This window comes from Pyxicephalus adspersus, chromosome 1 (assembly GCF_032062135.1).
Source record: "Pyxicephalus adspersus chromosome 1, UCB_Pads_2.0, whole genome shotgun sequence".
In the NCBI taxonomy this organism is placed as follows: domain Eukaryota; kingdom Metazoa; phylum Chordata; class Amphibia; order Anura; family Pyxicephalidae; genus Pyxicephalus; species Pyxicephalus adspersus.
Window position 1 is genome coordinate 31,114,365 of NC_092858.1, and position 25,210 is coordinate 31,139,574.

At 37.0% G+C, this 25,210-nt stretch overlaps 2 protein-coding genes across 2 annotated transcripts in view; one reads left to right on the forward strand and one right to left on the reverse strand.

Moving 5' to 3' along the window:
- The window catches only part of RDX (radixin), a 39,763-nt gene extending 33,487 nt beyond the window's left edge, over positions 1-6,276 (forward strand). The window contains exons 12-13 of the mRNA XM_072405298.1: positions 878-1,135; positions 2,208-6,276. Coding sequence (XP_072261399.1) covers positions 878-1,135; positions 2,208-2,372 — 423 coding nt within the window. The 3' untranslated portion in view covers positions 2,373-6,276. The remainder of the gene's footprint in view (positions 1-877; positions 1,136-2,207) is intronic.
- A 13,697-nt stretch (positions 6,277-19,973) lies between these two features.
- ZC3H12C (zinc finger CCCH-type containing 12C) overlaps positions 19,974-25,210 on the reverse strand; it is a 35,694-nt gene continuing 30,457 nt past the window's right edge. The window contains exons 5-6 of the mRNA XM_072405310.1: positions 24,478-24,584; positions 19,974-23,472 (exon numbers count right to left, since the gene is read on the reverse strand). Coding sequence (XP_072261411.1) covers positions 22,091-23,472; positions 24,478-24,584 — 1,489 coding nt within the window. The 3' untranslated portion in view covers positions 19,974-22,090. The remainder of the gene's footprint in view (positions 23,473-24,477; positions 24,585-25,210) is intronic.

Sequence of the window (25,210 nt, forward strand, 5' to 3'; positions counted from 1 at the left end):
TGGGAATGATGTGGAATAATATCTAAAGTTGTTTCTCTGTGCACCCAGATATTTTTGCAGGGATTGCATTTAAAGTCTGGTAGGCTGTAATATATCACATGTTTGTACCTATGGTATAGATTCACTTAAAACTATGACAATTTGCAGCTCCAGACCAATTCAGCCAAGCTTTTCTTTTTAACACCATGTCGGCCTTCCAGCAAGCTTTGCTACTTTGTTGTCCTAGTTATTGAACTGCCCTTCATTTTAGGGGCTATCAGCAGGTGTTCATCTAGTTTAATGCATTTACATCTGAAGAAGGCCAGCACAGAGGACATCAGTCATATATTATTTTTATTGTGTTACATCTCTTATATCTGCTTCAGTTTAATACACCATAAAATATGATATATTTGTCTCTACCTGGCATGCATATAAAACCACTCCATATGAATATCAACATTTCAGGCCAGTCCGACCCTCTCTCATGTCTGGAGTCACATAGTGTCACAATATGACTCTTAAGAAATGGTTGGACTTGCCCAAAAGGTTTAGGATGTACATAAGGTTGTTTTATTCACAATGAAGCTGTATGTCAATATTGTGGTCCACTCCTTATATATGTATTCCTAGATCTAAAATTTGTGGCTTTCTGTCATGCTCAAGCATGCTCTACTAAAAGCGGAGATTATTTTATAAAATATATCATTTTTTATCAACTCAAGGACAGTTAATTTGTTTACAACCAAAAAATTTTTAAACAATAGACTTCCTATATATTATTCTGTTTAGCTCAAAACAATACCTACAGCCTTGACCTGACCTGTTGTATTTCTGAAACTTGTACAGCACTTCATGTACATACAGAACATGAATTAGAATTGTCTTTTCCTTTCAGGCTTATTCTGCACAGGAAGACCTAGAAAAAACCAAAGAAGAATTAAAAAGTGTAATGTCTGCCCCACCACCTCCCCCACCTCCACTCCCTCCACCTCCAGCAGCACCTGCAGAGAACGAACACGAGCATGACGAACAGGATGAGAACAGCGCCGAGGCCAGTGCAGAACTGTCCAATGATGGTGTGATGAACCATCGCAGTGAGGAGGAGAGGCTGACGGAGACGCAAAAGAATGAGCGAGTAAAGAAGCAGCTTCAGGTAAGTTGTAGCAGCCACTTTTCTTTTGGGTGTCTGGGGCTTTCTTTGGATGTCCTGAAGGAATTTTCAAAATTTTCATAACGCTCTGCATTTTTTTCTCTTAAAAAGTTGCAGGAAGCTTAATTTTTTTTCCTATTGAATTATATGTGATTGGTTGGCATGAGCACATATCTGAATACAGGTCATTACAAGATTCTGGACAGTCCTCTAGATTTCCATTTATCCTTAAGTGCTCAACCACACCTCCAGCATAAGGTCCTAACAGCCTACTAAAAGACACACAGATTACATTGTTTGACATGTTTAGAGAAATTCCAGTATACTGAATAAGGAACTGGTATAACGTATGTTGCTGTGAGTTTCAAGGTCACATGCAGTAAGATATTTTTGAGCAACATATACAGTTTGACACCTAGCAGTGTCAAAATGCCAAGGATTTTCTATTTTGCCTATTTTAACCTGTATCTTCTAGTGGTGTGTTTATTTTATAAAGTGTAATATAAGGATACACACGTTTAAAAGTCGTATTGCTGTTTTGTAAATAGTTTCATCTCCATCATTCCTAAATAATCCCATTTTCCTTGTTTATAATTTCATCCTAATCTAATAATAATGGATTGCCTCATTTTTAACACTCTTGTACACATAGCTTTTATATGTGTGCACAACTTACTTTTACAAAGCTTTTGCACATCTTCCATCAGCTTCTATACGCAACTTCTTTAGGCAACATTTAACTTTTTGGATATTTTTAACACAGACCTTGATTATCACAAACCTAATTGTTTTCTGAAGTTTACTAAAGCCTGCTAGCAGCAAATGACAATCAGCATTTCTATAAAGTATTTAACTTGCCCAAACTGGAGCTGAATCAGGTCTCTAAGAAAAGCAGCTTTGCAGCCCCCCTGGTGTAATCAAGGAAGATATAGGTAAAGTGATTCTATATTGGCCAGCTTGGTCTCTCGGTTCAGTTGAGAAGCTGGTAGGTTAGTTTGTTATAATAAATGCATGTACTAGAATAAGCTTGTATTGAATCGCTCACAGCGCGGCTTTTATTAATTTGTCTTTTTAGGCTCTAAGTTCAGAGCTGGCTCAAGCTAGAGATGAAACCAAGAAAACTCAGAATGACGTCCTTCATGCGGAGAATGTTAAAGCCGGGCGTGACAAGTACAAAACGCTTCGCCAGATCAGACAAGGAAACACCAAACAGCGCATTGACGAGTTTGAAGCAATGTGAGGAGACATCATTGCTATACATTCTACACAATGCTGAATCTTCAACCTAGAAAGTAGGCCTTTGCAGACACCAACAACGGAGCGCGCTTTCCCCCTTGCCAAAGCATTTGTACCAGTCTGACTGTGGAGGATAGAATTCAAAAGGGGATTGGAATGGGTTTTATCTCCATGTCTTGTTTTTGTTGGTTTGTTACAACACCATATCAACGTAATTCATGCAGTTTGTCTTCTGTTTTTTTGCTGAAAAGATGTTAACAAGTAAAGTTTTCAGAGTTTGAATTTTGAGAGGATATTTGAATATTATGTTTAAAACTGACATTTATGTGTAGAAAGTGGACATTTTTTTTTTTTGTAACATCACAATGTGTAATTATTTGTAATGTTATGCCCTGTTAGAATCTTCTTGCTCTCCTTTTTCTTCTAGAGTTCTAGTAAGCCTAGAGTCGAAACCTTTGTAGGGTTGAAGAAAAGATTTCCTGACAAGTGCTAGCAATAACATTGCACTAAGACATATCTGAGGAGAGCTTGAAAACATTAGTGTTAGGGATTGGGACAAATAATACTACTACCTCACATACACATGATGACTGGTCTTTGTCATTACCAACGACATGGTTTATTCACTAAAATTTACCCTAGTTTGAGTTTTTTTAACTATATATATATATATACTTATATATTTTTTCTTTTTTGCTTTACACCATTAAGCTGCCCATATTAGTATGTAAGTAAAGTAGTCACAGGCATATTATTTTATTGGAGACAAATAACCATACTAACATTGAAGACATGACAAGCACTATTTACAGTCTGTTACACTCCTAAGTCATTCTCCCCATCAAGGCTGGAGGAATCTTTGTTGGCAGAAAGTTTACTTGGCTAACCCTTTCTTTTGTTGTCCTCCAATCATTTGTCTATTTGCTTGGACTGACTGGATTCTCCGTTTTACAAAAAATAAAACAAAAAACTACAGTTTAGAATGGTGCAGTGTTTGATGGTCCAGTTAGTTTGAGTCACTGCCCAGAACCCCAATTTGGGTTGAGGAATCTGGGTGGACTAAGTAATTTATATGTCCATTGTTTACCTTACACATGACAGAGCCCAAGAAGAATTGGGCCAATTTATAGAAAATTTATAAAACTAAAGAAAAAAACTTGTTCTGATAGATGCTTTTTATCTATGAGACCCATTGTGCTCGGTCTGAGCAGCCCACAACTGACATTTCAAAGCTGGGTTTACCAGACAGTCATTGGTTACATTTTTTCTTTTTCTTTTTGGCTATGTGAATTTATTCAAATTGATAACTGTAAAGTATTTAGTAGTAACAAAGAATTTATGAAATGCTAAACTGCTTTACAATGGTATTACAATCTGTAAATTAAATAACACACGTTTAGGTGCACCGGTCTTGTACACAGTGGAAGCTATGACATTGTTCTTCTCCAGACTTCTGATAATAGAATCTGACATCAAACTGTAGTCCAGTCCACCTTCTAGTTACCTCCACAGAAAAATTAAAACAGGTACACTTAAAAAAAAAAAAAAAAAAAAAAAAAGCATAAGGGGTCTCTTTATTGGTGCATTTAGTTTAAACTCAAAATCATTTTGAGTGGATTTTCAGCAGGCAATAGTATTGGTTGCCTGTGTAAACAATTTTGAGTTTTGGCCTGATTAGTGCCAGGCCTGTTAGCCATGCATCTTCGCCTATACGCTGTTGCAGTTTTCCCCTTTATTTTCATAACATGGAGTGTTTGGTTTGCAATGAATGCGTATTTCAAAAAAGTGTACATTTCTAATGTATTCCTCTGTATTATGTTTATGTAAAACAAGAAGGTATGTTAGTGGAAAGAATAGTGTTGGCTTAGGAAAGAGTAATATGTTGCAGTTTCTTTCCGAACATTTCAGTTTCTAAAAAAAAAAGAAAAAAAAGAAAAAAAACAATGAATCGCTAGTTCTGATTAAACAATGACCAGTGTGACAGTCCATGCAGGGGCTTTGCTTGCAAATTCAGCCTACAAAGTGTTAAAGTGCATTATCTGTTTCATTTGGGCATCCTGTTTGTGTGTGAACATCCTTAATCCTAACTGTAAAGGAATATGGAGACTGATATGAAAATAGGAGGTATCTAGGCTGTTACTGGCTTTAGTACTTTCTGAATAGCTGGTCTGGAATTTGCATACACATCAGTATTGTTGAAGTGAATTCAAACTTTTGATCTTTCCAGCTCGGAAAATCTGTATACATAGCAAAAGGGTCAACCTAGAAGTCTCCTAAAATTTTTAGAAAGATAGGATAGTAGTGGTAGCCTTTTTTTTGTACAGGTTTGCTCAAAGATTGGTTGAAGCCAGCCATTTATTGCTATGATGCTCCCAAGCTACATATATGGCAAACACTTTTATGAGTGCAGTGTTCAATCCAGAATTTTTTTTAGGCTGGCTACGAAGAAATTACAGGTAGGCATACTGTGACCAACGCTTCAGTAACCACCCAAAAAGCAGGGTGGTTATTGAAAAGTGCCGGGTGTTGCACCCAGCTGAAGGGCTGGGGAGGACACTGAAGTGAATCAGCAAAAGTACAAAATCTGAAAAAGCTGAAGGGCCACTCTGCTGCTATCACACACCATGCACAAGTCTAAATTCCTAATGTACAATGATCCAAACTGTTCTTAGGGATGGGGAGGGCTGGAGCATTGTCAGGGGTAAATTACACCACTGGTAACCTGAGCTGTTGCATTACAGTAACAAATACCAACGCCTCAATTAAGCTTTAAGTGTTTTTTTGACCATCACCTAAAAAAAACAAAAAATCCTTGTGTAACAGATGTCTCACTTAGACCCCAGCCATTATCTAATTGCAGCTTTCTAAAGGGGCTGCAGTGTAACTACAGCTCTGGGGTTGCTTGGTCTCTATCACCATCAGTACTTCATTTTAGTATGGGAAGTGTTTCTAATTTAATTGCTGAACGAGGATGACCTTTTGTAAAAGTCCAAACCTTAGTTTTGGGTTAAGAGATGGGTTCAAGAATGTAAACACATCCTATAAAGGGAAATGAAGTATTCAGTTGCTTTGTAACAGTGTATCTTCTTCATACAGCTAGAGGATATAGAGATTACTATCACCATAGTAGCCCAATACAAATGGGCAACATTTGTTGCAAGAATCCATGATATCCACATCTAAGTGGAAAACGCATGCCAATATGTGCTTTTAACATATGAGCTTTTTTTTTTTTTTTTACCTTGGCCATTATTCACTAGAATCATATCATTGCTGGGTTTGTAGTGGTCACAGTTTTGCCTTTTGACAGAATCTGTAATAGCACGCTTCAGTATTTGAAAAGGAGGTATAAGAAACTGAAATCTATCCAGCTTGTTTCATATATACTTGAGGCAAGGTTTGTTTTAAGTGAATGACCCCAGAAACAGGTGGTCATAATTGAAAAGGGAATTAGCCACAGGTTTGTGTTTGGGTGTTTGCAGATTTATCTTGTTCATTGATTTCAAAGGATCGAAAAAGCTGCAAAGCAAGTTTTAGCTAGGTGGAAAGAATCGGTGCAGTTCTTTCCAGTGATGGAGCGGTTAATGGCAAGTATGGGATGCGTCCTTTGTAAGATGCCCTAGCAATTATCACTGACACACAATGTAGTTGTAAGGCTTTCTTCATCCTTCTCTTTCTGAAAAAGTAGAATTGAACATGTACTTGAGAGGCTCTAAACACCGTGTACAGCTATATTACGCATATTGATCACTTGAGAGCATGGAAGGGCAAGTAAGCGTCTTTTCATTACATAAATTTCAGTCTATTTTTTTCCCATTTAAACATCTTTTTTTTTGTTGTATATTAAAGCTGCAGTTACAATTATTTTCAACCAGGTTGTTTAACAATAAAGATATATTGGACATTTATCATGGCTCTCGTGTTTTTTTTTTTTTTTTTGTATTTGAAATTTGATTAGTGTTATCCATGCATTGTAATAAATATAATTATAATGACCTTAGAACCAACATACAGATCACTAGAATAATGTATCTGTATAATGTCCCAGAGATAAGGAAACTCCATCCGTCACTTTTATTCAATGGGCCGAATTCATCAGGGTGCAGGGATTATATAGCACCAGTAAATATATATCAGCACCCTGAACATATGAAAATTGTCAGTGTGATATAAACAAAAAATCATGCAAGGCCTCAAAACATTCTTTCAATATACAGTAGAATGTATGTGTTTCTGCATATATTGAGGTTGCTGGCATAGTTTTTTAAGCGTGTGTATTTTTTTTTTTTTTGCAATTAAATATGTGTCATTCTATCCAATGATATCTGAGCCATACAAAAAATGCAATTGCAATTTTTATGTTTAATTGTATGTTTTTTTTTTTGGAATGTGACTTTTTCACCTATTATATGTGTGTGTGTATGTATGTATGTATGTATATATATATATATATATATATATATATATATATATATATATAGTGGTTTAGTATAGTATAGTAGTGGTTTAAAGATAACGCTAATAGACACTTTATAATTTGACACCTAATATTTTATAGGTATAGCACCACAGATCATCACAATAATATAATGTATAATCAAGTTTCACCAGGCAGGTAATGAAAGAAAAATTGCAACACTCGCACAGGAAAAAAAAAAATCTGACCGGTTCCAACTTTGCCTTTTACTAAAGAAAAGTATTTTTTCTTTTGTAGCATTCCCCTTATTTCTTATCTAGTTAAAGCATAAAACAGAAATCTCTGTGCTGGATTGCAGTAAAACCCCACCAGGGTTCTAACCCTTACCCGTATCTCCTCTGAAAACAAAAAAATGTTTTGTGTGGATATACACTTTAATGAGGTCATTAGTAGAGAAACCCTTAATCAGATTCGGCTTTCATTGTAAATCTGTAGCAATAGTGAAGCAGCTTGCTGTGTGTCCTGGACTTTACATTTTGTTCTTGCTTGATTTAAAAGAGCAAGTGTTCATCTTTTCTGGTTGGTTGATTTGTGGATAGTGCAAAGCTGATGATATGCTCTTCTAGAGCTGTGATTAGGGATTCATAGTGAAGAATGAAAAGAGTGAATAAAACAAGCACAAAGACTTCTCATCTGTATGCAGACTGAGCCATGGGTAGGACGCCGTGTTCCCTCTTAAGTTTAGTTAGGTGACAGCCTAAAAGGAGAGCAGATGGAAGCAGATACAGCTGTTTATCCTATTTATTTGTAAAGAGCCTAATGCTATCTAATAGAATTGTTTCAAAGTTTTCATGTTAGGGATTTACGTTATCCTGCATTGACCTTGTTGCCTGCTAACAATTATTTTAAAAAATGTGGAAAGTTCTTTTAATACTTAACTGGCCTGCTGCCCACACAACCGCTTTCCTCTGTATTCAGGACACATTGGGCACAGCTCTGGATCGGATACCTGGATTACCGCTGCGTTTTGTAGTTCCTTTTTCCAGCTTACAGGCTGCCGCTACTGTTGTGATACAGGAGCTTACGTAGGGAACCACAAAACCTTGATGGGGTTTAGTATCCTTGGGCCTGATTTATTAAAGCTCTTCAACACTGGAGAGGATACAGTTTTATCAGTGACCCTGGTGATCCAGCAAACCTGGAATAGATTTCTTAAAAGCCATGTGCTGTTAGCAAATGTTCAGTCCTGGACCATATCCTGGTTCACCTAGCTTTGCTGATGAAAGGGTATCCTCTCCAGTGTTGAAGAGCTTTCACAAATTATGCCCCATTCACTCCTGAATGTGTCTGATACCGAAGTTTCCTCAGGCAGTGTGAATATTACATGACATAATAAAAGTTTATATATTATATTGTTACAAGTCCTAATGCCCCCACAATTTATTAGAGGGGATGTGCATGTTGTTTGGTCTCATAACTATTAAATATTCAGTGCCCAGTTTTGGATTTACCAAAATAAGAACATTTTTAGGTAATAATCCTTCTTACTCTGCTGCTCTGGGCACAAGTCTCATCATCTTATAATACATATGGTCCTTCAGGCCCATCAGGGAGTATAGGGAATGCCACTTGGCTGCCTCTGAGACCCTCTGTAGAGGACCCACATCTAATTTAGGATGATTCTTTAGAAGATCTACATGGCTAATTTTTTTCTTGTTAGTGAGATTTAACCCCTTACTGCCATTCACCTCATTAGACTAGAGCTATACATAATTTACTGTATGTAGCTCAATCATGCTATAAAAATAGACACCATTGCCATTACTAGCAGTACGGCTATGTACACACACACAGATGATTATCGGCCGATACGAATCTTAGGGCTGGTATCGGACCAATAATTGTTGTGCACAACGGCCATCCGACATTCATGGATCCATCCTGGCAGATCCATGAACGACAGAAGACAAACGACCGCAATAAAAGTGAAGGAAGAAGAGAGCAGCGGGGTGCCACTCCGTCGTTCTCCCCTCTCCATAGAACAGAACAGCACTGTATGTACAGCGCTCGTTCATGCATCTTTCAGTCTTTTGTTGTTGGAAACGATCGTGAAAAATAATTTCCAATGACAAATCCAACGTGTACTTAGCCTAACAACTGGTCATTTAACTGATTGAAAAATGTCTTCCTATGAAGGGTCAGATAGTACCACTTAAGTCTACATGATAGTAAAACACTTCAGTGATTGATGTATGATTAATCCCTACAGGATGCTACTAAAGGCTACTTGTAAATCTTATGTCATAGCCAGCCATTTGTTCTAAGCTGCATGTATACAATCTTTATATTACACATAAACAGGACTAAAGAATATGTACCTTGCAAAGTATACCGATGTATCAAAGTGATTGACTTTCATGGTAAAAGATTGTGTTCCCAAAAGACAATTTATTGTTACATGTTCAGTATCAGGTACCTTTGCTACCAAAGACATCATACAAACCACAAAGGTAGTTGGTGGTGGAAGACCCCGCTGCCAGATGAAACAATTAAGTATCCAAACGGGGTGCAGGTAGCTATATGACAGCCAATATGTGTTACTAACCGCAGGTCCTGCTCGGGTTAATCTTCAGTAAAATCTCTGGACAGGACGTCCCAGAAACGTTGACGATGATAAAACAGTGAACAGCATCAAACTGGCCTCAAAAAAGACTGGAAAGAGTTTTGTGGGCCCCAGGGATATGACCCTAAAGAAAGAATTATGACAAAAAGGAAGTCACAGGATAGAAGCTGAACACTCTGGTCGCTTCTTTCTTCTCTTCTTTTCAATTCTTCTATGATGAACCTGGGGAGCTGGATGAGATGTCCTTCCTCCCCAGGAGACCAATGCTGACTACAACTGCTTATGAATATGGCCTTTAAGAGGGGCCAAGGTTTTTTCTAGTGGTCTACTGTGTTCTCCAAATAACAAATTTATTTTTTTTTATTCCCAACCATAAAATAAGGGAACACTAACTTAAGTACAGAATTAGGGGTAAATTCCCTTAAAAGTTTTTCTGCATCTGCTACAAAGGAATGTTGTGAGTAGCGTCTTGTTTTTTTTTTTAATGGAATCAGCCAGCAAGCTAGACACCATTACAAAACCCTTAGAGGATGCCATTCTTTGACTGTATATTAGATTGGAACTCTGCCTGTCTTTACTGTTTTGGTAAAGCTTACCAACACATTACCATCGCACATATGTACAATCATTTTTTTGGATCCACCTGCCTAATCACATTCAAATTTCATGAATTATTCAGATATGCTTCATTTTTTATAATTGTGGTTCTAGTTACAAGGATTATACAATCAGACAACTTTTATGCCCCACAATGAGTCTTTGAGCTTGGGGTTCTTATTTAAATCTAATGTTTCATCTGCACTCTTATGGCTGACCAAATATTAACTCGGACCAAGGCTACACACGCCAGATGATTCTTGCTCGATACTGGCACTATTGGCACTATGGGCACTATTGGCACAGTGCTAGTTTGTTCATCTGTCACTCTTTTGTCTCTGGAAATGATCTTGAAAGATAAACTAGTGCTATACACACAGCACCGTTTTGTTGCATGGAGAAGGGTGCAAAATAGATAAATGAGAGGCCATAATCATTCTGCCATGGTGGATTGATGAAAGATGTCGCTGTACATATTTCAGATGTTCACATGTCAGATTTTCACCAAGCACGTCATTCCCAGGTGCCAATTATCTGATGTGTGTAAGAAGTTTTAGGCATACACATATGAATATTAAGTCTGAAAACTTAAAGAAAACATAACTTCATAAAAGAAAAGTCACAATTCTTTTATTCCACACATACATTTAGAAAATCTAGATTTAATCATGTATTTTACTAGCATAAAAAGACATACATTTTCCATCCAATGATTTGTTAACAGCATACAAAATGATTGTATGATTGTATGATTTGGTGTTTTTACTCTATAAAAGGTCAGCATTTTGCTGAGAATTCTAATCCACAAATAACTGAAAGACAGGAACATTACTGACCTGTGAGATATCTGATTGACAGCATTAAATCTGCAGTGAAATACATAAATCCTAATCAGTCTTGCTTTTATTTGTGCCGAAATCTCAAGCCTCACCCCTACTACTAAGTGCGGACAAAATAAGTGCTTTATATTCTTCTCTTTGCACAAACATTGTCTGTGGAATGTAACAACGTGCCTGATGCTTCATTCCAGGCTGTTTAATTTGGGAGTTTCAATGGCTATGATTAAGTAAATAATGAACAGCAAAATTGACAAGTAATACCAGGAGCGTTTGTTATTTATCGAAAGATTATTCTGCCATTCTTTGAGGTGGTAAGATGAAAACATTTTGCTCAGGGTCAGATTTGCTAATACTAGGCAATGTAACCCTGGGCCTATATATACAGGTTTTCCCTATATAGTGGTCACCACACATCAATTTTCTTACATTTCAAATATCTCATGTAAGCTTATTCGTATATTACAATATTCTGCGCCGACCAGTGGAAACTAGAAAATGTTGAGTAAAAGTGAGGTGATTATAGCAGAGGGGTTACCTGTAGGCCGCAGTGATAAGAATCAAGCTCTGCTATTGCATTGCAAAACCACTAAACTAAATGAGCAAAATATCTTCATCTTCTTTGTCCCGAATAGACAACACTCATCAACTTTTAGGGCCCATTACCATAAAGTATGGCAATGCACCGCTCGCCCTTGTGTTGTGGTGTCTGAAGGGTGCCAAGGGAATGCACATGAATGGTAGCACTTCACTATGAAATACCATGGCTTCTGGTGCACTGCGTTACCCAATCGTTGGCTGCCCATTTACTGAACACTTGCTATGAATATCCCACTAAGTGAAGTTAAAGCAGTATAGACTTTAAAATTAGTAAAAGTGAAAAAAAGATGAGCTCCCATTGCTGTTTTGTTTTTAAACCCAGCTCCCAACAAAACTTTTAACAAAAAAGGGGTTGAAGTCTCCCTTTCTTTTAGAATAGAAAATAATGGGAAACTTCCCAATCAGAGATACAGACAACTGAAAAAACATAACTTTAGAAGAATGAGAATAGAGCTACTGACAACATTTTATTGGTCTGTCCCTTCCCGTTTCAGTGACAACCAGTCATAGTATCATAGTGACAGGAAGTGACAACAATTCTCTGCCGGGGAAAAAACAGAAATTTAAAGCTGACACTCACTCAAGGAATAGTGAAGATGAGCTTAAAGTTACCGAAAACATTTTGGTGTCAGGTTCAGTTATCAAATTACCTGCCAAACTTAAATTCAGTGAACTTTGATTGAAATATAAATCATCATTATACAAAAATACTTACAAATATATTTGTGAAATTTTAGACACTTATCAATACTGAATATAATTCAGATAAAGTTCTTATCCCCCCAGGGAAAAAGTTTCCTACACACAGCTAACTTCTTGTCAGAAATCAAATTGTAAATTACTGCAGACAGCGCCGGCCCAAAATGGCTGATAACCGATCTGCACTCATATACATAATAAAGGTAAAAAAGTATAATGTTTTGTACAAATGTAGAGATTTTTTACAGAAACATCAGAATGTTTTATATATTGAAGCTGAAATCCAAGCACTTATTTAAAAAAATGCCATTGAATGTATACAGTAAAAAAGTAAATGTGTCTTAAATACAACCAATATTACTGCCATGTTTAAATTAAAATACCCTGTCCATTAGCACACAGACTAGGAGGAGGACCAATATAGGTGTCATATGCTGACAAAGCAAGAAAATCTCACCAATCTGTTGCTGCTCCTTTACTATCCAATCACCAACTGGGGGTGGAGAGGTGACCTTGGTGTGTTGCCTAACTGGAGAAGAGAAAAGTGAGGTCACCAGGCTGCCTGGTCCATCTTGTAGGGCTTTGTGAATCTCAGGAAAGAGCAGCCAGAAATACAAATCCAGAAAAACTGTTTCCTCTTTATGTATTTAATTATATAATTTGCTGGTTCGGCTTTAAAGGTGAAGAACGACTCTTTTTGTAGATTTTGGCAAAAATCTAAATCAAGATTCTCAAGGAGAGAGAACATATTGAATAAAATGAGCAGTACCTCTAACTGACGTAATACTGATTTATTATATAAAAAAATCACAATGGCTTTCTTAAAAATAGATTTCGGGTTGCTAGGATCTAGGAAACAGTAATTGTTCATATAAGAACAAAATATAAATATTCAGTAAAGCATTCATATTATTTCCCCTTCATTTTCTATAACTTATCCTGTGCACATTGATGATTTTTATCAGTAGTAACAAAGTCAATATAAAAAAATAAAAAACAGAATACAGTACAGGGGCCTCTTACATGCTTGGAGTGTTCCAGCCACAAGATCTCCCCACCATAGTTCCATCAAAACTGAATTTGATTCTGCCCACCATCAGGTATATACAATCTATCAAAAACCTTTAATAAACTCAGCAGGACAGTATCGCTCATAATGACCACAGCAGGAATCCAAAATCCACTAATCGTACTAATAAAATTTATACGCTTTATATCAAATTTCCAATCACATAAAACAAAATAAATTCTTCAAAATCTTCCAAAAATGTAAAGTATATGTAAGCCTTCCTTACATCATTTTACAATTGTATTCAAGCATTCTGTGTTGCATTTTAGGGCTGCTGATCCATATTTCTCCAGCAATGGCCTTTCCATGGGTTGCCTTTTTGTTGGTGACAGTAGTGGACCACGTCTGAATAATGTGTGTTACAATGGACATAAAGTCCCCATTAGTCACCAATAAAGGTCTGTGTAAAGGGGTGAAAACACCAACCTAATAAGAACCTTCACAGCAGGTTTAGTAGATGCTATTTTAAGAAAATATTACCCATCTTCTTCTGTCTATTGAAACCGTCACTACTTCCCACCACTACAAATCTCCCCTCCTATTGTGCGAAACTTCCCCCACCTTCTAGATTGTAAGCTCTGCGGGGCAGGGTCCTCTCCTTCTCACTGCGTAATATGTTGGCGCTATATAAATCCTGTTTAATAATAATTATAATATTGAAAATGGCTTTGGCATGTTAAAGATTTTTGGTGATGGGTAAAAAAAAGGAATAAAAGAATTAGATGGACTGACCATTTAGTTCCTAAAAATTAGTCTGTTCTTTTATTCCTCCATACAAGTAAAAAAAAAATCCATGGCACACAGCAAAGCCCTAATGCTTTATTAACCTTTGTATGCCTTTGTGGGCCCGTAATTGGTATGGCTTGGTATGGTCAGCCAAGTAAAAGCTGGTTTCTAGTTACTTTTATAGTTTCTGCACCTTACTACTCCAATTTGCCAGATAGGACACAGATATAAAATATATATATATATATATATATATATGTATATAAAATATACAAAGTATGAGGTACTCTAGCTGCTAACCTAAGACAATGGGCAATTTACTTTTTGCTGGATAGGCTTGGGAGAGGATTTGGTATTTTGTAACTGTGCAAATATTTAAAAAAAAATACAAATCAATCCCCTAGATGTTTTTTTGTGGGTTTTAGTGAAGGGTGAGACCAACAAGTCATTGGTTATGAAATAGTAATTAAAGGAGAAGTCTTATAAAATGGAGCAGCCACCACATGGTCCACACAGGTACCTATGGTTGTAAGGAGATCATCATTTGGGCATCTGGGGAGGGTCACTGAATGCAAAAAGACTGTACAAAAACTCAGAATTTTGATGTGTCTCCCTGCTATTTTTCAATCCAATGGATGTGTATTAGCACATCTGCATTAGACTATGGTATATTAGGGAGATATTTTACAGCTCCAATCAGAAGTTCTTTTAGCATAAACTTTAGAGACTCACTGGACACACCGGCGATAATGTGAGTCCAAGTTGTTTTTATATAGCAGAATCACTTTTTAACATTTTGCTTTACCTCTCTCTTCCATTGCTCATGTCAGTCAACTATCTCAACACTAAAGGCCCATAATTTGAACAATAGTGTATTCTGGTAACTGTATGGATTTAAAATTTGTAATTATACTATTCGGTATATGCATTCCTTTATTTCACATACCTCTGTTTATCAATACATTTAATTGCAGACCAAGCTCCCCAGCAAAAGCAATATTTAAAGGGATTGGGCCAAAATTATATATTGGCATGGGCCTTCTTCTGTCTCTTGCTGATTCAGTGAAATTTCCACCTAAGTTACTATCTACATACACTTGTCATGGCAATGGAATTACATTTGGATAAAGTCAGTTATGCTTTTTAGTCTATGGATTTTATAAATGAGGTTGGATAACAAAGACTCCTTCTAAAGGGGCAAGATAGTGACATCTGATAGTTAGATGTTTGCAAAGCAGGATCACTTCTGTGCCATTGGTCCTAAAAGTCATGAGGTGGCTTGTATAACTTCCACAACTGATCTCTGGGCTCCTGCAGGAACTGAATAACGCATATCCAACTTAGTGCACGTCACCAAACAGACAGAGCCCATGCTCGAAAGGTTTCCTTGAGTTAGAAGAGTGTTCCAAGTAAAGAAAAGTCTGGACTGCCTTTATGCCACCCAGGATAAGTGGACCTCAAGCAATGTTCGTGTATAATAAACTGTATAATATATATTCTATCATGCACCAACCCTGAAGCTTTATATGTGAAATCAGGTTGTTGCTGTGCACATACTCATGACCCTCTAAAACAGGCCATTCTTGTGCCCATAGGAGAGCTTGAACGTCGCAGTTCCTCCATAGCTTTTTGTTTAAGCCTTCTGTGTTAGAGGAGAGTTTCTCAACTTAGAAGAATGAAACTGGCCAATCTTATATGGTCAATAGGCTTGGCTAATAGAAATTGCATTTTTACAGTTAATACATGAATAGATTAGATGACAACCAATAAAAAATTAGAAATTACAAACATACAAATCCTTGGAGTGATTAAACTTCACAAATGATAAAACTTGCTTAAAAATGCATGTGGAACAGGGTTAATAAAAAATAAATTTTTGCTACTCACATTCACCGATAACAAAACTTAACAGCTTTTTAAAGCATATGTAGAGGGTTTCCTTCTAAATGTGAAGGTACAATGCACTATATATTTAGGAGTTGAATTGGGGCAGAATGGCACTAGATATAGTGTTGCTGTTGCACCAATAAAGAGACTTTTAGGAAAGGATCCAAAAAAGATTGCAGTCGTCTTGAACCCGACGCATTTTGCCGTTATAGGCTTTTTCAGAAGAGTTAAAAGGCATGTAATATAGAATGCCTGTAGATCTTTGCAGGGTTCCAAATAGAAGTAGTCACCCCCCCCATAAAAAAGTAGTTCTGTGTGTGTCCCTGTGGAGCAAGATAGGAATGTGCATAATGTGGTCCAGGGAATGGAAATGAGGGATCCCAGATGGGGATGTACCAGTGGGAGTCACACTATAGTAAGATGCAAGAAAATGAGCTGTGTCCCTTGTGTAGCAGCAGAATGACAACAGTTGCTGCTTCTCTGCAGATTATGCACATTCATCCTGGGGGAATGCTACATGCTCTGTTCTCCTATATAATAAAACAACTGTTATCTGCAATACCTTCTATAGAGATGTGGGGGAGAAAGGTGAAGATGAGTATAAGGCAGTACATAGTCTAGGTGGCTTGAGGTGATCTAGTATGAGATTTTGTTACTTGGCCATTAGGTGCAATAATATCCTATGTAACAAATTAACAAAACCACTCAGTTTGCCAAGAATGACATAAATTCAAGTCTGAAGGTAGATATTTTCTTAGACACTTCTTACTTTCTGTTTGTGGTGTGAATCACATCCACTGCAAGCAGAAGCTAGAGATCACAATAGGTGGCATTCACCTATATAGCAGTGTTTGCAATATTCATACCAGTACGGGAACTTTCACATATATCTCTAGCTGTTACCCTTTTTATTATAAACTTCAAACATGAAATCACAGAAGTAATACTGAATAAATCAGACACCAACAGCCATTGTTTAGACAGTACCTGCAAATCCATGGAAACTATCACAAGGCAATAGCATCTGCCAGGCACTGAGTCAATTCATGATCGCTGCATGATCAACTTCTATTTGTAATTCAAAGTATTACAAAGGAGTTCAGAAATGGGCTGATATTCCCCACTGGTTTGCTGCACAATGAACAATGAAATACCAGTTGATTATGCAGAAATTCTGAATCAAGCTAATGCTTTCTGCACTCGTCTAGTGTTATGCTGGCTGCTTCTGGTTCTTTGACAGCATTCTGACTTTTTAAAAACTTGTCCTATAAGTTTACCAGCCCCTAAATATAAATCTGTTATGTATGAATCAAATGTATTTTACTTTTTAAAGCTGACATTTATTCTGTTTCAACATGCTAATGAAATGAATATATAAAACATTTCAGTTTTCATTGCATGCTTTATTTTAGACACAATGACATCATCACTAGGTTGATGTTTTTCTTTAGGCAGCTCATCGGATGATTGAAAGAACTGAAACTCAATGATTACAGGGCTACAACAGTAAGACTTGGGAGTCTAAATGATGTCCATCAGCCAGAAAATAAGTTACTTCTGTATGATTAGTACATAATGGTTATAATTACTTTTCTTTAACTATAAAGAAAAATTAAAATGCCCATGGCCAGGTCAACATTTTCTCAGACCTTCCTACTGCTCCTGTGATTGGCCCGTTGCCTCTTCTAGAAGTTTTAGCCAGAAACAATGTTGGATAAATTATCCTACAATGAAGAACCAAATAAAACCCACCATGACCATTTCTTAATTTTGTGTCTGTTTGAAGTATAAATCTGTCTCCAGTGGCATTTTTATTGCAGACCTGTACACAACTCAGATCTCAGTTTGTTGCCAAGGATTGCAGATGCTGGGGTCACAAATATATAAAAACTGCTGCACAGTGCAAACCTGATTTATTAGATGTGCTTTAGAGGCTGAATTCAGACTAGTGGTTAAAAACTACAGAAAAAAACTATGGTAATAGGTGGTAACCACTCAGCTTTGTTATGCATTTGCAAATGCGGGTGCAGAAGTTTGCTTGAAGTTGTAAAGCAGTATGTTTTTTTCTTTTCCCACTTCCAGACCTCCACAGTGCCTAAAATTGTGTAAAGAACGCAATTCAAGTCTATGGTGGAGATTGAGGTGAAAAACCACCTTAGAAGTTGCAATTAGCATCTTTAAAACACATAGAGAATTGGAATGCTCCTAGCCAGTGGCCAGGACTAGTACTAACCTAATGGCCAGGACTAGTACTAACCCAATAACCAGCAGCCAGCAAACTGGGATGCCCACTGCTATGTCCTTAGCAATACGCTTCCAATAGAGGCTGTTCTGGGGTTTACTCAATAGGCTCACCTAAAGGTTTTGGCAAACTTTAAAAAATGTTCACCATACCCATAGCACATGTAACCTGGGCATGTTCGCCCATCAATATTGCCGAACTTACATGATAAAAAGAACTGAAATCCAGTGAATGGAAGGAGCAGACCAGTTGGGCTGCAGAGGACAGAATTACCGTAGATGATGCTGGATATCCTCTAACCAAGAAATAGGACGGGCTATATAAGACTTGTTGCAGCATTCTAAAAAGCTCACAGTGTGCAGTGAAATCAGTAAGGCTATGTTCAGACTGGCATTTAGTTTGTGGTGGAGTTACCAGTCCCTCATGCCAGTGAACCGCTACAGAAATTCTACAAAGTAAAGAATGAATGGGGGTAGCAGTGAGCAATACATTACAACTCACTGCAGATACCGGATCTTTAAGAACTAGTGGTACAGTACGAATGACAGTGGCCGAGGGAAGCCGCGTGGAATTGATTGACCTGAAGCAGGTCTGAACCTACCCCAAACGAATTCTGTCCAAGAGAAAAGCTCGTACAAAGATGCAACACTGAAGGAAATAGGGCTGGAGTTTAGCAATTTAGTGTTGTAGAAAAAAACACCCAGAGAAATAATTTTTCTAATTACATCCCAACTCAATATTCTCAACAGTATTAGAAAAATAATTTGTAATTTGAATATTTATTTCAGAACTGATTCTTGTGCATGCCTTGTTGAAAATTGTGCAAAAACAAAATCCTAAAGTAGATCACAGTTTTAGCTCTCAGAACTGTTGTGCTTTTACAGTATATACAAACAGGTGATTGTCTCATCTAAAGATTGGGGGTTGATATTTGGAAATCAGGCTGTATTTTGACACAGCAAATGGTAAAAAGAATTATGTTTAGGGTTTGTGTATAGATGGGCAGAAAATCTTTTAGGAGTTTATATATCAGGATTCTTCAGAGTGCTGTTTGGCTTTCTCCTGACTTGGGGAAACAACTAGTGACACAAACCCATTGAGCACACAAGTTTGGTATGATTGTGATAAAAATGATGATGATTAAAGCAGAGTATTTGCAGCATTCAAAATATACAGTAATGAGTCAGAAATATTAATTTTGTAATCAAGTTATCCAAGGGAAGATTTGGTAAGAAAATGACTTTGCAATTGTAAAAGTAATTTTGGTGTATTTCAGAAGTCATTTTTAAGGAGGACTCCAGGCTGAGTGGTTTGTTGAATGCTGTAAATGCCTTCACATTAGTCGAATGACAATGGGCTTTCTAAAGCGCTGCATATCAAGTAAAAAAAGTAAATCACATGCTTTCCTATATCTGAATATACTCTGAAATTCCTTTGGCTCCCAGTGGAAGTATATGCTGGGTGTATATGAGGAATTAATGCAATCCAGTTTATCGGCCTTAAACGGGCAAAACAAAGTTTGCTTTATATCTAAACTCCACGATAAAGGTATTTTTTTACCCAATCTTTCAATTCCCCAGCCACAGTCTAATAATTGTATCAACAAAAATCTAAGCATTTATTACCTGTGGTGTCACAACCCTGGGGCAGGGAGAAAGGGTCTGTAAGGAGAGGACAAATAAAGATAGGCAAGGTGGAGTTCAGCCTTTGACTAGAAAAAAATGGCTGATTAGCTACTCTTCTTTTGTGAATACAAAACAAAATAATAACAAAAATTAAAAAAGTTATTTAGGATATAAAAAAAATTACTGTGGCACCTACTTTTCCTGTAGTTTGAATTCCTGTGCCATATATTAGCATGCATATAGGGAAGGTGTGGGCCTTATATGTATAAGAAACAATAATTCATGTCACCCTTATAAAGCTAAAGTTTTAATAAATTGAAAAGAATGAATTTCCAAATAATATAATTTTTTCCTATTTTCAAATAACTTGCAATGAAATGATGGGAGACCATTAAATAAAAAGTAATTACAAAAATACTTTATCAGACGAAAACAGAAAAAAATAACCCTACCCTTTTAAAAATATCCATTCTTTCTTACAAACTAGCTGAAATTGAAGACCTGATTTAAAACAGCCGTGAGATTTTTGTAAAATACATTTGTAAAACTTAATGTTGACTCTACAATATTAAAGTAAGCATTTAAAATATACAATTCAGTGTTAAGCAGATACTCAAATATAGTAAAAAAAAAAAAACAAATGAAAATGTACTGACAATAAAATAGAAAAAAAAGAAACTGAAAGAATAGAAAAGTAACAATAAAATACACAATAAAAAGTGTTGTTCTTTGTAAATGATTGATATATTGTAAGCCATGTTAGTTGTTAAAGTACAAAACAAAATAAATACGTAAAAAAATCAGTGCTGTTTGGTCTTTGTTTTACAAAACAAAAAATAAAATTAAATAAACAAAAAATCATGAAACACAAAAGAGTCTACAGTGTTACAATGCTTCAAGTAATAAGCTACGCGTATGGGTAAACCCACTAATTAAAGTAGCAGTCCCTTTTTACTTAGTTGATCACGATAATAACAAGTGGTCCTTGAGTATCTGCATACCGTCACTAGAAACTAAACTGAAGAGCAGGATACAAAATAAAAAAATAAATACAAAAAATATAATTAGAATAACTTAATTTAGTAAAGCTAAAGGTAAGTGTAAGAAGTAAGCGTTCTTTAATATTGTCCTGATGAGTAGTGTTATTTTACATTATTTTTTTTTTTTACAAGAATAAAGAATTACTTTTGTTACATTAAAGCTGAACTTTAGGCAGTCATGAAAGAAGCAAATTAGTGCAGCTCTGTACCTAAATATTAATCAATACATTTATTTATTTTTATTATAGGCCTACAGCAGTCTGTGAACAGTGGAGCTCAGGCTAAGAAGTAGCACAAGGAGCCTATCAGTTGTAAGGACAGGACAAAGAGACAAATTCATCAATCAGTTGCTTTTCCTTTCCCTGTCTAGCTCATTGTTTCCTAACCAAGGTTCTGTGGAGCCCTAGGGTTCCTGCAAGGATGGCTATGGTTTCCTTAAACAATGAGCAGTTTGTGGTTCTCAGTCAGTTTAAGTGACACTGATGATATTTTTGGTTATCTGTAAGAGTGATATTCTTTCCACTGGCCAGCAATGTAAGAGGTATACTTTCCATTGACCACCATGCTGTGCAGTGAATAGTAATTATAGAAGGGGTTCCTTTGCACCTGAAAGTTATTTCAAGGGTTCCCCCATGTTAAAAAAAAGTTGTGAAACACTGGTTTATTGGTAGGCTGGACAAGGGACAAGACCTGTAACTCATACTATAAGTCTTCTGACCAGCCACAGAGTATTATGACATGCAAGAGCTGTGTAAATCTTAGCAGTGGTAGAATGAAAATACAATTTTTGGGAGGTGAAACAGCCCCCATATATATATATATATTTCACTCCAGTATGTAACTGTTTGCCTGGAGTTCAGCTTTAAGTAAAATTTGGTTAACCGGTGAATCTTTGATCAGTAGTTTAAAACTGTTGGTCTTTAAAAGGGACTGGTGCTTTAAGCTGGTTTGTTAGGGAATGATCAGAGGAATAAAAAGTGCGTTTTTGGAACCCCTGATGCACCAAAATATCAAAATATAAATAAATATCTATGTTTATAAAATTATTACGAAGGCCAAGGGTTATGCAATTTACCAAAGCGGTTACAAAAAGGAAAATAACTCTATGCTTTTCATACGAAGATATAACCCTGTGCTGTAAATGAGCCTTCATTTCTCAATACAAATCTTGAGCACAAGTAAGACTCGAGTGTGACCACAAAAGATGCATGGCTCTATAATTAACATAAATGAATTACTATATAACCCCCTGAGAAGGAGATTACAAATGCTATTGTAGCAAACCTCCTTCAGCAATAGCTGAACAAAAGAAATAAACTTCACACCGCAAAAGGTGTATAGTTTTTTGTTTGTAATTATCTTCAATATCCACACTGGGATTTTTCCATCAAAATGGCTGCTGCGAGCTGCTGGGCGTCGGTGACATGTGGATTCCTTTTCATCACAATGCGCACAAGTTCTGCCGGGAAGATGTTACACAGGTTCACAAAGATCTTTTCTCTGGTGATTGAAAATCGTGGAAGTTCTTGGGGGATGCCACAGTATGGAACCCTCCAAGATGGGTCTTGGTTCTCCAGTGGGCCCTGAAAAGCAAACTGCTCATAACATGGCTGTGAGGGGTTACCAGATACTGGGTAACCGGGTCGATAACCATAGGGATCAACAGGATAATTTACCCGGTCACCATTTCTCGGGCTTTCTTGACTAATGTATATCTTGTGCTGCCGTTGAGGAGGGCTTTCATACAAGCGGGAATCAGAGATGCTTTCCATTCTTGTAGAAACCAGTGATCTACCCATAATTCCACTCTTTGACATGGGTGAGCTTGCAGAAACATGGTAATCATTTGGACAGCTTGAACGTGCTGCAACAGCATGATGCAAGGGTGGTAATGGCATGTACGGCGGTGGAGGCTTGTGGTGGTGCTTTGGCTCTGGCTCATGACCATAACTTTGGACTCTCATCAAAGGTTCATGGTAGCCTTGGAATACTTGAGGATTTGTCCGGCTGTGCGTGTGAATATGCTGGCATTTCAGGTTGTCTTCCAGCTGAGGATCAGGGGAGCTGACATAGGATCGATCATTGTAACCCGAGTAGGAATCACTGCTCCCACAACTCAAGCTACCTTCGCTGCTGCAGTCAGAAGCCACAAAACTTAACCGGTAATCTGTATCCAATGAGAAACGACGTTCCGGACTCCGGTTTCCAGAGATGCTGAGGTTTGAATAAGCATTCATCATAGAATAATATCCAGTATCCACAGGGGATTCACATTTGGGGTACTGGTCACATGGGATTGTCCCATGATTCTTTGTTGCCAGTAACATTGGAGAGTAAAGTCCAGGTGGTACTTGGTCCTGAGATGGTAAATGTACATTGGCAAGAGCTCCATTTCTAGACGGAGTTGTACTTTGGGGTTTAACGCTTGATATACTAACTAAAGATGGCACAGACCTAGTCTCCAACTTGTTTTTGGTGGGAAGCTTCTCCTCCAAGTCATAAGCCTGAGTTCGTATACTAGGGTCTGACTGCCTCTTTGGGGCTGAGCGCTTTACGTCTGAGCTGGTGTCAATCTTTGTATTTGAAGGCACACTGTTGCTCTTCACTAGCCCGATTTCACCAGCAGTTTTGGCTATGTTGTTCCGAGACATGGCACGAAGTTCATCAGCTACGGACCTTTGTGGCTGATTGCCCCTTTCTGGGTGATAATACTTGCATTTGTGCCCATAGGTACATTTTTTTCCTATAAAGAAAAAGAAAAAATAATAATTGGGTTTCATTGTTGGCTGTCATCACTTAAATATAACACATATAAGACTAGAAGTAGGCAAGCTGTTTATTCATTAAATCCAGAGAACAAAAACAAGCTTGTTTTTATTACATTAAGATCAAAAAATGATGCCCTCTCATTAACAGTGAGTTAGTCAAAGGACTTAGTTTAAACAACATGAATACAAATGTAATTTTTCCTTTTTCCTAGTAAAGAGAGGAAAAGTCCTAAAGCAAACCAATCTGCCAGATGAACTTTAAAGTAAAAGGCAATAAACATTAAGTTCCTGGTATTGATTTTTCCTTTGCTAGTAAAGCCTGTGCACTTACCTGGCTTTTACCTAGTAACTTTAGTACTAATGGCTGGACTTCCTACAATACAGGGCTAAGCCTTCCCCTCAAAGCTAACCTTTCAATTGTCTACCCCTGCTTATTAAGAGCACTCCCTTGTTCAATTGTCCAAAGGGTAGGTAGCCAGTGCTTGGGCATGGGTGGTGTGTTTTGCAGTCTTGAAAAGCCAGGTCATCATAAAGTTTTTTGGATGCGCACATGTAGCTTTTTTGGCTAACAATCTTTGTAGAACTCATAAATTTTATTTCTATGTAGTTGTCGTTATATGTGCATGGTATATTGTTTAGCACATATGATACCTGGTTTGCAGGCTTACAATGGTCGTAACCCAAGGTTACTATTTCCAGCGAGCTAAAAAAACAAAACTACCTATGTGGCTGAGAATTTTACATAAATGGATAAGAAATATATAAAATAAATATATTAAAGCCACTGAGAGCCCTCTAATGGATATAATGCAATTCAAACATTTTAATACAAATATATGAAGGAGCAAATGTGTTACAATGTGACAGATTATATTTTTACTAATTAAATACTGCGGTAATAATTCAAAATATGTTTTAACTAAAATTACACTATACAATCAGTTAACCAAACAATATATTTTAAGCAAAGAATGATGTACCATATGGGCACGGCTGCTTCTTGTATTCAGGGAGAACAGGCTTCTTCCTTAAAAAATTATCCAGACTTGGTCCATGCCGGCCCAGTGGATCATCAGGAGGCATAAACCTACAAAAAGGAGCACATCAATAGCAATCATTATATTGTACAAAAAACACATTTGTATTATAAATCCTGATGGTAAACTATGCATAGAATTACTAACTTCCCTGACCTAAACAGTGAATGTGGTAAGATTCAATGCAGGTGAAAGAAATGGGGTTTTTGCTGGCACATGAATGGATGACTGAAACCAGCAGATCTTCACCTCATTCTGTATTCTTTTCATATTCATTTTATCAGGATTATTCACTTTTCTAAGCGAACAGCCAAAAATCCTTTAGTAAATTTCCCAAAAGTATTTTATCATAGTCTAATTCAGGGCTTCTCCAACTCCAATCCTTCATGACCACAAATAGGCTGCTTCATATAAAGAGTCATTTTCTGGTTTTGTAAACCAAATTTGACTAAATGTACAGTTGTCTTAGGGAGAGATCCTTTATTGCAGAAGGGACAGGGGATGCCCCTTCTGCAATAAGATAAACTTACCTGCCTAATCGTCTTTTTTTTAGCCACATCTGTCCTTGCTCAATCCCAGGTGCCACAATCTTCACCCAGTCCCCAATTTTCATCCCTTTTTACTGGCCAGTTCGGAAAAATTTAATTCCCCCACATGCATGTAGGAGTTTATTAAT